The sequence below is a fragment of the Xyrauchen texanus genome, chromosome 40 (genome assembly GCF_025860055.1).
Source record: "Xyrauchen texanus isolate HMW12.3.18 chromosome 40, RBS_HiC_50CHRs, whole genome shotgun sequence".
Taxonomy (NCBI): domain Eukaryota; kingdom Metazoa; phylum Chordata; class Actinopteri; order Cypriniformes; family Catostomidae; genus Xyrauchen; species Xyrauchen texanus.
The window spans coordinates 11,197,785-11,212,711 of NC_068315.1; the positions used below are offsets into that span (position 1 = coordinate 11,197,785).

Sequence of the window (14,927 nt, forward strand, 5' to 3'; positions counted from 1 at the left end):
TCAAGTTTTACACACACAACATGTCTTGCAAAGAAGCCTTTTGAATCTCTCAGAATCACAACTGAAAACTTGTTTCTTAGAGTACTTGTTATACAACTCAAGTCATCTGTTACAGCAGCTTTCACAAAAGAGAACCATGGCAAACATACTTGACCTGGATGTTGAACACTTCTAATCGCCTTAAATTAGAAAAAAATATATGCTCTGAAAAACTGAGCGTATAAACTCTTGTTGTCTGATTGTTTCATAGCACTAAGTAGGTAATTCAGATTTAACAAGCCTCCTATGATGCCAAAGTCCAATCTCACTCCCTGATTAAAAACCTTCTGTGTTTATTATGGAAATCTTATGGATTGATGGGATTCATTTTCTGAGATGGTACCGATTGAAGAAGGGACTAAATCGATCTTTTGAACACGTCTTTTAGTATGGAGTTGTTTTCTGCAGGTCGTCTTGCGGATTGGTTGGTACTCGGAGATGGGATTGTGTGGCTTTACTGAGATCAGTGCTGTAGCATGTGCTCTAATCGCAGTGATAGGACGATGATGAGGTGAAGGACTGTGTCACTCGAAGGAGAAAATCAAGCCTCCATGGCTGGAAATGAGGAGTCCATATACTTAATAAGAAGTGGATGATTTCTCTTAAACTAGAAAGATAGAGCCAGTCTTTGTTTGTAAATCTCATTTTACTGCATAATATTTAAATTTTTATTACAAAAAACAAACATACAACTATATTTATGTTCATGACATCCTTTCAGCATTACATTGAAAAGTAATAATAAATGATAATTTTAAAGGAATACTCTGGGTCATTTTCAATGAAAAGTTTAAGTGTCAAGCATAAAATTGGTGCCCCATAGACTTCAATAGATAATTCACATTTTACAAAGTCAAGTCAAAATTATTTTCTGTGGTAAACACAGATGCCGTCAATAGAACTTAACTTGCATTTAACCCATTTAAATCATTTCCATTTCCAAGTTATAGCATCTAACTAAAAAAAGTTTGAATTGTTTATTCAGGTAATTGAAGCATAACCATGCCCATGGACTTTTTATTTTATACATATTAAGATTTTAGTTTAAATTTACCTAGTAACCATTTCATTTTTACTATCACTACTTCATTTTAATTAAGTGAAACTTATTTTTTTAACATACACATTTTTCATGTAGTTTCACAAATAATATGAGGTAATAAAAGTTGCAATCATAATAAGTAATATTAGAAATATCACAATTGTATTTAAAATACCTTTTTGATAGAGTATAGAATGTCACACCACAGGACGTCAGCTTTCTTAAAGTATGTAATGTCAGCTAATTAATTATGTATTGTGTTAATTGCGCTATATTGTTGACTGTTTTGTCAATGGATAATCTCCTATTCGTCTCCATCCCATAGTTACACCGATCAGATAGAGGGAGCCTTTTACTTTTAGGACAAACAATTCTATCTGCCTGTGTGTGTGTGTGTCTGAATAATCAGACTCAGCGGAGCTGTCTACTCTTTCGGCCTGTTCCTATCGCTCCTGTAAAGTGAAAGTGACATGTGACACCCCCGGAAAATGATGAACTGACATGTGGGACAAAAAAGGGTGACAAACATTTTTTGATTTGCCAGACCAGCTTAAGTTTGAAAAAATCATTAAGTATTTATGGAATGTATACATGTATTATGAATCATGGGCTGTTTCCCACCTCTATTAAAATGCATGTCCCAAAGACGGAGAGAGAATTTTGACTTCTCAGACTCCATAGACATCAACTGGCCCTCCCACTTACATTCCATATATGTACAGTGCATATGAATCAGTGAATTATCAAGTTTTTCTGTGCCACACGACTCATGTGAAAGGAAGAGATAGTTATTTTAGTTTCTTTTAGTATTTTTGTGGAAGAATGGAATTACAAGTTGAAAGCTTTGGGTGAAAATTTGCTCTTGTCATTGATTAAAATGACACTTTACACATCAAAGATGTTTAAGATAGATGATCATAGTTTATAAAAAGTATGATGTAGTTCAAATTTTGAAGTATAAAATATGGCCAGTCAGCAAACTATTCTGTCTTTGTAGGTGACCTCTTTAGTCTGTGCTTTTTCCTGCCTTGCATTTAAATGTTTAATATATAGGCCTATATATAACATTTATTTTATTATATATTAGTATTTATTATTTGCATTCTAATTTACTTTTTTCCCACATAATGCATGAAGTTGTTCTGCTGTAGGGAGATTGATTTTCTTTTTTTTTTTTTATACCGTTTTGACAAATATTTTCAAATAGATTTGACATATATATATTTTTTATGTAAATATATATATATATATATATATATATATATATATATATATATATATATATATATATATTATTGTATTTTTAGTAATATAATTATTTTTGCTTCTCAAAAATGAAATAATTTTACATCATTCTTTTAGGGCCTAGCATATGTAATAATGTCTTAATTAACATTCAATAACATTTAAGTGTACTGAAATATTTAAAAGCATCATTTGATTTGGATTACTTTAATCAATACTTTACAGATATTTAAAAAAAATGATTTTGTTTTTTTTTTACTGTTAAATAGATGAAAAGATTATATAATTAAATAAAAAAATATTTACCAATTACAATACAAAGATGTGTGAATGGGTTTAGAGATTGTCTTCATTCTGAGAGAAATGGCTACAGAAAGGATTAGCAGAGGCCACAGGATAAATATCTTGTCTTGAACTTCCGTCTTGAGCTCTATTGTAATGAAAGGTTGCAGTTGATTTCACAGGACTGCACTCCTTTATAATAGCGGATGAGGCCTTTGTTTAAATCTCCATTTGAATTTGGTGCACACAGGGCAGTGACAAATATACATACATGTATAGAATTAATGATGTGGTTAAGCTACTGTGTGTGTTTGGGTATTTTTATGCTAATGACGGGAGCATTCATCACAGACAATAGTCACGTTACGAGGAGTAGAAGGAGAAACCGAGCAAGACGTTATTCAACGTGTAGCCATTCATTCCTACGTGTATTCGCGCACAATAATAGCATATAAATTTAGATTTCTTTACGGCTGGTTGTAAAGAAGTATTCTTAGATGAATGAGACATCAGATACTAAACATGGCATGAACTTAGGTCAGAAGATGAACCATTGCTTTTCTTTTTCCACAAGGAGAGAGAGAGAGACAGATCGGGGGAGGTGAAGAAAGACAAGAAAAAAGTTATTTTCTGTGCAGGGTTCAGTGAACCATATGTAGGTAGCCACAGGCTAATGGGCGATTGGTCTCTGGCTCGCCAGGTATCTTGTGCCTTAGAAATCCCTCCTCCATTTCCTCTAATCTCACCTTTTCTCTGGTGCTGACCCAGAGAGGCCCGTTTCATTCCCTACTGCACGCCAGAGGAGAGTGCTGTGATGGGAGCCGGCCGGGCCTTGCCAGCTCTGGCAGTCTCCGTCCCCACCGGCTCTTCTCTATTGATTTCTCCACTCTTACCTTGCCGGGGTCTGCTCTACCAGTGCCCACACCAGCCCCGCTCCCAACCCAGCATTAATGTGAGAAAAAATGCGGCAGCCCGAGATACTGGCTTTGATTTTTCATTAGAACGGCTTCCATATTTTAATATTGGGTTTAATCGGCTCTTATGCCTTAAAGAAATAACCATTCGCAGCGACTCCCCGGCCTTCAAGATGTATATGCCGTTTCTTCAATCAAAGCTGCTTGAATTTGCTCTTTTGTTGAGAGTTCACTTGCAGTCGTTTTTCTCTCTCGCTCTACGTGGGCAGAGTCGTTAGGTTTATTGACTGCACTTGATCTTTTGAACAATGAACGTGATATTGACAGAAATATCCAGAGCTGGATTGCATTATTTTATTTAGATTATTTAATTAATTTGTTTTACAAAATCAAGAAAGCCAGAAAAGCAAAGAAAAAAAGAAACTACTGTGAGACTGCGCAATAATGTTTTTCAAAATGTAATATATTGCTTTATCTCAGACTTATTCTTTATAAACATTACATTTTTATATTTATTTAAATACGTTTTTAATAAAAAAATTTGTATTAGATCAATTTTCCATTTATGTTAAAAAAAAACCATTCTTTTTACAAATTATTTGAATGCCAAATTTCAGTCTGCATTAGTATATAATCACTGTAGCATATTCTTATGATTTCAATCTCAGCAACCTCAGTCAATATGTTCTTGAATCTTCATGCTTTGTTTTGTTTCAAATAAAATGCTCTGCGAATTAAAGCCACATGCCACCAACCAATGTGTTAATGAGAGACTCCATGCTGATGTCAATCCAAGTGTTTTGTGCCGCTCCTGCAATTGTACCACAAGTGACTAACATAAATGTCACACCGACACACAAATCCCTGTTCACATACACAAACATTTTGTTTGTCCATTTAATACACATGGACATTCACTCTAATTATAGGCAGATTTGATGTTACCAAAGACTAAAGAACAGATCACTGAGATATAAAGACCCTCTTGCGACCATCATTACTCAGTGACTTATATTATATTGTATCTAGCACACAAAATAGAGGGCTAGCTTAATTGCGCAACTTCGTACAATTCATTTTCTAGATGTTAAAAGAGAAAGTGAAACGCATCATTACAATATGTGTGTGTGTGGTTTGCATGCATAAAGCTTCCTGTATGTGTGTTGGCGTGCGTATGTGTGAATAGTATTCTTTCTGCTTGTGGATTGTGTTAGACCCCTGCTAGGATGAAATGCATTATTTAAGACTGTTGTGATACTGGAGCCTGCTTGAAAAGGTCTTAGCTTTTTTTCAGCCACTACAGCACTTTACTCCATACCAGATACACTCAAAAAACACATGACGCTTTGACCACCATTCACATCTTTGATGCTTAACACAGCTTTTTGTTTCATCAAATAACGCACATGACTAATTCACACAGTGAATCTATAGCAACTGCATTTCTTAGTTAAAGCGACGGCACACCCCAAAATGAAAATGTTGTCATCATTTACTCACCCTCATTTCTCAAGTCTTTCAGGGTTTTTTTTTGTCCATGGAAGATAGAAAGACATGCAGGTTTAGAACTTCACGAGGGTGAGTAAATGATGACAACGTTTTAATTTTGGGTGAACTATTCCTTTAATTTCTTTAATCTTAGTTATTCAAGTCTTTTTCTTGTTTGTTTTTCTAGATTTTCTTTTTAACACCAATCACCATCATTATGGTGTGAGTATTTTTCTTCCTTCTTCCTTTTTTATTTCTTGAACTGCCAATTCCCCTTAAAAAATTGCGAAGAGATTATTAGGCAGAAAGAAAAGTTTAAATGGCAATTTGAGGCAGACACACTGTGTTCGACTAAAGTCCCATTAACTGGAGATCAGAACTGGCCAGACATTTTCCCACTGGTGAGAAATACTTAATGAAACACACTTTATAAATTAAATATAATTAATTACTTTTCACGGTTTGCCACCAACCGTGTGGTTTCCGAGAGCAAAAGTGGAGGAAAAAGCTTTGGAAGTGTCACTTCAGGGCCTCTCATTAAACTCTGCCCCTGGGTATTTTTATGCCTTTTAATGCCTTTCTAATGAACTGTTTACTTGTGCTGCCATTCAGGTTTCATTATTATTTGTGTCCTTGTGTTGCCGTTTGCTGTCAGTATGCAGAAAATAAAATAATAATGTAATAATAATAATGAAGAACAATAAGAGATACCAGTGGATTTATAATAAGGTTAATTATTTCTAACATTTTGAATAATGAACATATTTGTTTCTTCTGCTTTCCTGCCCACTGCCTTTAGAGCTAACGGTTGGGAATTTATTTTTAGGACTATTATTATTCTTTTAAGTAACCACATCATTAAAACATTCATACATAAAACAGTCATGCAGTTTAAAACTATTTTGAATGTTATAAATAAGCGTTTTTTTTATGTGCTTCAATGTTCCAACTAATGTATGTGAATGAATGTAATTTACTCATATCTGCTGTTGTTCTGTTGATGTGATTCAATAAACAATATATTATAAATTAAATAGCTGATATAAATATTAAGCATGCATAATGCATATGTAATAACAGTTTTGTTGGTTGTACGGATCTTTTTTTGTATTGTGCATCTTGTCAACAGACTTATAATGCACATTTTTGACAGGACACAGAAACCTCCATCTCTGGTATGATGAGGCATGTCTATTTTAAAAAGGAGTCAGACCACTTTGCATAAAGTTAAGACGGATCTTTGTACTTTTTCCCTGTGCTTCTGGGAATAGAAGCAAATGCTCACCCAAGATTAAAACAAGTGACGAGAAAGACCTTTCAAACAGATAAAAACAAAAAACAAAAAAACATTAAAATAAAAGACTTCTCTTTATCTTTTGCAATAAGGTATCTGTAAAAGTGCTTATTCTTTTTAGATTACAAAGCCTCAACTCTGGCTTTTTATGTTTTAGTGCAGTTTTATGTATTTGAGTGCACCAGCTGAACTATGCAATAATTAGGAACTTAAAAATCGATAGATTTCTTTCAAGCAAGAATATAGCTTTTTAGTTTTTTTAAATAATAACTTTCATTTTGCTCCAAACCATAATCCATTGTAGGTCAACATTGGTCATGATTAAATATGCAATACCCCAGTGATCCAAATAATTAGCCGCACTTTTTTTTTAATGCGTGGCATATAGAAGATGAGTAAGTAAGGAAATAAATAATTCTCGGCTCATCCAATGCAGAACACTAATCAAAAGTATTTCCTAGGGTTCAGTTTGTAAATATTGCCCAGCTGCTGTGCCATAGTGGCAGATGAAGGGAGAATAATCAGTTTGAGGCTTGTTTTACTGCAGGGGGAGTTGCAAAATGGTGTAAATGGGCTGGGAGAGGAGTCTCTCTTTGTTTCTATGACTAGTTTTCCCCTTCGAAGACTTAAGGCTGTTGCATTTGCCATTCTTTTTGTGCGAGCAGCACTCAAAGGTTACATCGTGCAAGTGGTTGATGCTCTCAGCAACAACAAACAGCTATTTAGAAAGAGAAGAATGAAACAAAATAGGGTTTGAAGAAGATGGTGTGTGCATTCAAACGAAGACATCTCCAAGGCTTCCGTTTTCAATTATGAACATACTGACATTCCCCAAAGTTACTCTGCTGTTTTTTATGATGAAACTCGACTAGGATGGAACATGTGGGTGTGTTTTATTTTCTCATCAGAAGAAGCACTTTGTTTGTGGTGCTCATGTGTGAAGAAATGTGCAAACGATTGCCGATCGGTTAAATCAGAAATTACACATAAGAAATGATACGTGTGTGTGTGTATGTATGTATGTATATATATATAATCTTGAAACAGGTAGATCTTTCAGGTTCCCTTATATATTTGTATTACATCCATCAACATTTCCATATTTTCACTTTTCTCTTTTTATTAACTTCTTTTTTGGTTTGTTTTCAGAGTATTGTATGTACAAAATAAAAAATAGATTTTTCATAGGTTAAAAGTATTTGACACCAACATTGTTGAGTTTGAAAAACAACTCCCTAAAACAAACTTCAACAAGTATACTTTTATTTGTAATATGCTTTCATGTCATATCACGTCCTCCAGGAATTCATATTCGAACGAATCCTCTGCAGAAACTCTGGCACGGCATTGCATCACAAAATGAAGTTCTTGGATAGCAGTTATTTTTTGGTTTGGTACACCCTTGGCTTGCAAGCACCTTTCTCGAAGAGTGCCAGCCTGGAGGAAGAGTGAACAGAGAGAGGCAAAGGGCTCTCGGTAAACGCTATCTCTATGTATTTTTCTCGCACCGCCAGTGCGTGTTTAGTTTGGAGGGTATTTGAAGAGGTCGGGTGTGTTTGTAAACATGCCATACTCTGCTTGCGTTCTTGCAGAATTGGAGGTGGCACACTCTGAAGTGTTGGGTGTGTGTTTTCTTTTTAGACATGGCATTCTTTTCCCCTACTGTGTAGCAGAGTAGAGAAGGGGAACGAGCCCAAATCTGATGGCACGCCAATCGCGTCTACCTGGGTGATGAATTATTCTCTGTCTAGCTCCCTGGCTTGGTATTATCACAGGGTCTGCCAGTGAACAGGACTGACAGCAGTGACATCCCCCAGAACACATTTACCTCTGACAACTGATACTTTCCTAATACGCTCCCTGCCTCTGTCTTGTACTATGGTCTGCCATTCTTTACTTTTTATTTATTAAAATAGAAGGGGGGCTTCTTCTGTTATATCCAATGGCTCCGGTTCACTCAAGCCACAGTGTCTACATGAACTAGATTACACAAACACACATACAGTGCTCACTCACTCCATCAAGCACACACTCCAGGTGTAAGAATTATTGCGTTGTTTACCCATCCGATAGGGGGCTCCCGTGCTTCAGAAATGTCTGTTATTTTTCAAGTCAAGTGAACTAACGCTTGTGTTTTTCTTTTGCTTTCTCTTCTTGTCCTCTTCTTCATCTTCTTTTTCTCCTTGGTCTTCCTCTGTCTCTCCACTTTCTCTCTTTTTCTCTCTCCTCATTGCAGAAAAGGTCACGTATTGCCTACAGTGATGAGGTGCGCAACGAGCTCCTGGGGGAAGATGGGAGCTCCGCGGAGAGTCAGGTAGGGTGTTAATCAGGGGCTGAGCTTTCCCAGTGTGGGTGGCTGCTCGGGGTGAGGACGGGTCAGGGCCACGAGGGGCAGAGAGAGGCAGGCATTGGCACCCAGTCATGCAGAAGCAACACTGTTTAATGCAAAGCTGTCCAATGCTGAATGGGCTTTAGGCACTAACCAGCGTCTGGGCAGCACCAGATTGGGTAAATTCCCTCATTTCTCGCAGCTGTTAGCCGTCTGCCCGAGTCCTTATTCTTCCAAAGATTCTGGAAAATTAGGAGAGCTCTAAATATACTGCCAAATCATAGATATACAGTAACTGCAATGCAATGATGGCAAATTTTATTATTACTAATGGGGAAGGAAACCTGTACCTTAACAGCCACGTGATCTTAATATGGCTGTTTTGCATTGTTTCAGAATTACTGCTATAAATTAACACATACATAAAGATATATAATTTATTGCCTATAACAAATAGTGGGCATTTCATATTTAAGATTATGTTTGATTCTCTCACCTACACAAATGCTTCTTAAAAGCAGTCTCAATAATAATATATTATATGAATTATTGCATATTAATTGTCATGCTTTATTTTTTGGATATGACACACACACACACAAGTCCACAAATATTCAGACATTTTCACAGTGTATTCACAAGCACCTTTTGAAAGAATTGTGAGATTGTCTGTAGCTACTAAAGTTGTTTTCTTGTTTTTGTCTTTTTTCCCCACCTTATTACCATTTCACAGACGACCCTCACGCTATACATCTTATAAACACATGTACGGTTAGCCGTGATGAGTAATTGAAATGCATTTTCTTACCAAATGAGTGAGACAAAAGAAAAATTAATGTGACACTTCATATGAAGTTGAGAGTAGAAAGTGTTCCTAGAGCTGTCAAACCCACAGCTAGACAATGATGGTTTTATCAAACTCTTGGATAAAAGGATGAAAAAATTATATCTCGCTTTGTTTTTTTTTCTCTCCAATGACTCCCTTCTTCCTTTTATAAAATTATTTTATGACGAATAATATTACTTAAATTGTTATTCAAAATGTGCTCAATGACAGCTGCTTTTATCAAAAATAATTATGAATCGGAGTGGACGCCACAGTAGCTCATTTGATATGCATTTTTAAAATGTCTGCTTTCATACTTTATTCACTTTAGTGGTGTTTGTACAATAGGACAGTAGTTTAAAAGGATTATATTTCAGTTCCAGAAGTTGCTTAGTCTTTTTCACATTAGCCGTTCTCTAAACACTTAAAGATAATTTGCCTAATAACAAGACATTAGAGACAATAACAATAGATATGTTTTATGTTTGATTGCATCCATTGATCTGGTAAATGGATGAAGTGTTCTGGGATGCCATTATATCTATTGCCTTAGACACAATCGAGCTCCCCACTCTCTGTCACCTACAATATCAAAATCCTCTTTTCACACAAAGACACAAACATTAAGCACAAGAGGGGAAGGTGATAAGCAGAAGACTGAACTGTAAACAGCAACTTGTAAGAAATAAAAAATGCAAAAAACAGGATTACATGTCTATGCATGATTATTTTATTTCACGTACAGGTACAGTATGTATATATATATATATATATATATATATATATATATATATATATATATATATATATATATATATATATATTTATTTATTTATTTATATTTATTTATTTATTTATTTATATTTATGTGGCTTTAAAATTCTTTGCATGTCACTAAATAAAAATAAAGTCTATATTAGTAATCAATATATATATATATTTATCGTTTTTATTGACTTTGTTTATTTATTTACATATAAGCAATTTTAAACACACACACACACACACACACACACACACACACACACACACACACACACACACACACACACACAAATATAAAAAATACATATCTTATTTATATTCTATAATATAATATGAAATAAAATAAAAAATAGGGAAAAAAAGCAATATGTTTGGAAAAACAACTGGCATGAAAAAAGGAGAAGAAATTAACTTATCAAAACATATTTATACAATTTCCCAAATGTCTTGTGTACACTTTTTTCCACTGTTACTCGAGAAACATAAACAAACTCAGGTAAAGCAATCAAAATACTGTTTTTCTGTATGTGTGTTTAATTTTTTTATGTGCAAGTAAAAAAATTAAAAAAATTATATATATATATTGCAGAAGCAGCCAAAAGAGTGATGTTAAAATATTTATATCCTATTATGTCCCATTTTATCCCATAAAAACAAAACAAAAACCATTTATGTTCTGTATCAGTTTTACACATACAGTTTTCATTTGCACAAACTTAAGTAGATAACTAAATTATCTTAACCGAAAGGAAGGACCAGCTTCTCTCAGACCTCAGGTGATGAATTTACTTAATTTCCATTTATAAAAAAATTATTAATTAATCTTTGGAATCTACCACAAGACTTGTTGTGAGTGGAGTGTTCATAACTTCAGGGTTTTTTAGTGAGTGCGACAGGAGCGATAGAGCAGAGGGGAATAGATGTGGGGATTGGGGGGGTGACTGAGGTGAGTCGGTCAATTTAATTCCTTACGATCTGAAAGAGGTCAGGATCATTTCATATAGCCCTGGCTGAACAGATCATTACCAGTCACAAATCTCTTCGTTACATGGTGAGGATTTATAGCTAAGTAAATAGGGAGTCATCATAAGTTCTGAAATTGTGTGTTGGCCCAGCGATAATAGCTAAAGGACAGTTTAATAGAGTTCGGCATTTATTCGTTATCTGTATGCGAACAGAGACCGAATTGGCGCTATCGCTCTTTTTTTTAATAATGTGCTGGTCTACCATTGCACTTTTTTTTTTTTCAACATCCCTCCCCCTGCCTTTCTTGTGATAGCGCACACACATTTTTTTTTACACATGCGAATACTCTACGGAATAGTTTCGATTTCAGACACGGCAGAAGGCATGGTCACAAGAGATTGGGCAGGTTTGAGCCGGCATGGACCAGATTTTACAGGCTACAAAAGAAGCAGATTACCACTTGTATCGAGTTGCGCATTGGAAAAAAAATCTTTGTTTGAAAATCCACTGATTATCATAACAGAACAATTGCAGCAGTGCAGTTTGAATAACAAGTCACATGCAAAAAACTAAAACAGAAAATAAAAACGAAGGAACGAACTCATCATAACGGAATTATACAATTTCATGAAATTTCTTGTTTACAGCTTTCCCTTCTCTCCCCCCGCTGTTACCCGAGAAACACTAGCAAATTCAGGTAAAGCAACAAAAGACGGGTTTTCTGGTTTGTCTTAAAGAGAAAAACAGAGAGGCACAAAAGAACAACGTCAAGCTTTAAATCTTCCAGATTCTGTCGGCAAATGCTTGGTGAGGGCTCACAATCATCCAAGCAGCACAAATATGATAGAACAAGGTTTGTTTGGTCTTCATTGAGAAGCACTGTGGGGCTGTTTAACTCGGGTGGGCTCACACCAAACCTAAATAGCCACTCCTATAGTGTATTCGTAAACTTCGGCCTTTTGAATAATGCACGAAATGCAAAGAAACTTCCTCCAAAATAATACGCGGCTAAAAACTGCAATGTGGCCCAGATTATTTTTATATTTTAATTATATAACTATTTTCCTCTTCATACTATTGGGGACTTAACAGGAAACATATATATATATATATATATATATATATATATATATCTATATATATATATATATATATATATATATATATATATATATATATATATATATATATTAGAACGTAATGTTGAGTCCTTACAATTAATTTTATTTTATTGTTATCATATAATTTTTACTAAAACAAAGCGGGTAATTTGAATTATAACACTATAATAGGAATATTCTGCGTTCAATACAAGTTAGCTCAATCGACAGCATTTATGACATTATGTTGATTACCACAAAAATGTGTTTAGACTCATCCCTCTTTTCCTTTTTTTTTAACAATGAAGCACTTACAATGGAAGTGAATGGGTGCCAATCTGTAAACGTTAAAATAACTCACGATTTCAAAAGTATAGCTATAAGACATGGAACAATAGGCATTTTAACATGATGTTAGTGTGATAAAACTGCTTACCTTTTCTGTGTATATTTATATCCATTTTTACAACTTCGTTATCATGACTACATAATGCCATAAACCCTTAAATCCTGAAATGACTTGAGAGTAGAGAAGCTCTTTTATAAAATTATAAGCTTCATATTTCTGCCTTTAAACCCTCCAAACTCCCCCCAACCCCCATTGGTCTCACTATTGGTTTTCATTCAACATTATATCACAATTGCTGTTGATTATGCTTAACTTTATTGAACCCAGAATATTCCTTTAATACTATTGAAACACAACACATTTTTATACTTTGCACATCTGGTTGTGCTGTGCTTTTGGTTAGTATTTTAAATCAGTTTAATTTTAATTAAATTATTGTATTTTTTGCAGATCTGATTAATTATACAGTATATAATTTTTTTTTAAAGTACAAATTTCCTCCCTTAATTTATTCACAACATACTTGTATAAGAAATGTGGTATCTATAGTGTTACTGACATGATTCATGAGCTGTAGTCATAGCTTTGTTTTGAACTGATGACATAAAAGAGAAAAAGATTTCGCACCGTAGAACGTGCCGTCCCCACCGACAGTGGCCACCACCACAGTTTAACAACACACCCCTAGATCTAGCCTGTATCAAGTTTATAATTTATGATCCAAGTTTGTCTGCCTCTTTTCTGATACGATAGCAAATTATTTAAAATTTGTGAAATTCAAAATGACCAGCGAACACAAAAAGAGATGAGAGCCCTTTAATAATGGCCCAGAGCTTCCCTTTAGATCTGCTAACCTTTAATCTCTAGAAAGAAATGGAGATGAAAAAAAATCACCTGCAATGACTTACAAATTAAGAAACTTGTCCTTCTCCTCCTCTAATATGTTGTGTGCTCACGATAAGCAACTCACCTTTTACTGAGAACGCTTCTCTTTCCTAAAGAGGCTGTAATGAAGAGCTGCTTTTAAATGCTTAATGTACTTGATTAAGTTGAATGTTTCTTAGCCATTTTCTGAAACCCTTTTTAAGGGCCACCAAGTGCATAGCAAGACATGTATTCTCTGTTTTACTAGTTTTCATTTGTTATTCTCTTTCATCAAAAATGAATAAGCCATGAATACAATTTTTCTATTTTTTATTCTATGGTGGGTTGTTTCCATAATAAGATGCACCCTTCTGGCTTTATGTATACATATTCATCCCTCATGGGTCTTATGCGTTGTAGACTCTTCATCTATACTGTTGTGCTATGGTATATATCATTAAAAGTGCATCACAAGTGCTGGGCACATCCTGTAATAATAAAAACGGAGTGTTGCCGGGCGGGTGTCACTTTCTCTTTCACAGCCAAGAAGTAGGAATCCTACAGAGTTGTTGTTAAGGAGCCCAAATCCTCAAAGCTTTCCATCCTTACTGTACACAATCTGTATTATCCTACTGTACCGACTGAAATGCTAGTGTTGTTTCCCCCTTATGCCATACCAAGTGCTATGATGTGACTGTTTCTCTCCCCCTCTTGCTTGATGATGATAGTTTAGACGTCATGAGTTGAGAAATCCATTCCCAGACTCTTTGTTTAATGTGACAACGCGATAACTTGATCTTTGTTTGTTCAAAAAAGTCGGCATGTGTCTTGTGTTTAACTTCTTTTAATGTGTTTGTCTGTGATTTCTAAATGCTAAACATGCAAACAGATAAATCGTCAAGGTTAATTCTGTACCCAGCTGCATGACTGATCTGCTTCCTGCCATGTCTTCCTGCCTTTTTATCTTTCTCTCTTCTCACTCTCTTTCTCCCTCCCTCTCTTTTTCTCCCTCCCTCTGTTTTGTGCCTTCATGTGTGGCAGTTGATAAAGTTACGTGAAGAGGTAAGTGCTGCTATTCCTTCGCGTTCTGGTCCTCTCTTTCCTGCAGATCTGCCATTCATTTGCCAGCTTCATCTGAATAAAAAGTCGCTAATCTGATTTTAAAGTCTCTTTTGATGGAGCTCAAAATGAGGCTTGTTACTACATGCTGCTCTATGAGGAATGAAATCAAAGCTGTTTCACACCAAACCTTAAAAGATTTAATCAGCTTGCCAAAACAGTCACCAAATATGAAAATGCAATGTGACATGATGTTATAACAAAATGAGAAGGGATATCTACATAATCTTTTATTCGCTTTACATAGGTGCTAATTTTAGATTAGCATGTAGAGTTATATTAATTAATTATATTAATATTACAGG

At 34.9% G+C, this 14,927-nt stretch overlaps 1 protein-coding gene across 4 annotated transcripts in view; it reads left to right on the plus strand.

Annotated features, from left to right (window-relative positions):
• Nucleotides 1-14,927, plus strand: part of LOC127633861 (vesicle transport through interaction with t-SNAREs homolog 1A-like) — a 164,658-nt gene that overhangs the window by 13,821 nt on the left and 135,910 nt on the right. For 2 of the 4 annotated variants that reach the window (XM_052113219.1, XM_052113217.1), the window contains exons 4-5: nt 8,541-8,618; nt 14,545-14,565. In XM_052113219.1, the coding sequence (XP_051969179.1) occupies nt 8,541-8,618; nt 14,545-14,565 (99 nt within the window). The remainder of the gene's footprint in view (nt 1-8,540; nt 8,619-14,544; nt 14,566-14,927) is intronic. The other 2 variants (XM_052113220.1, XM_052113218.1) reach the window with 1 other exon arrangement.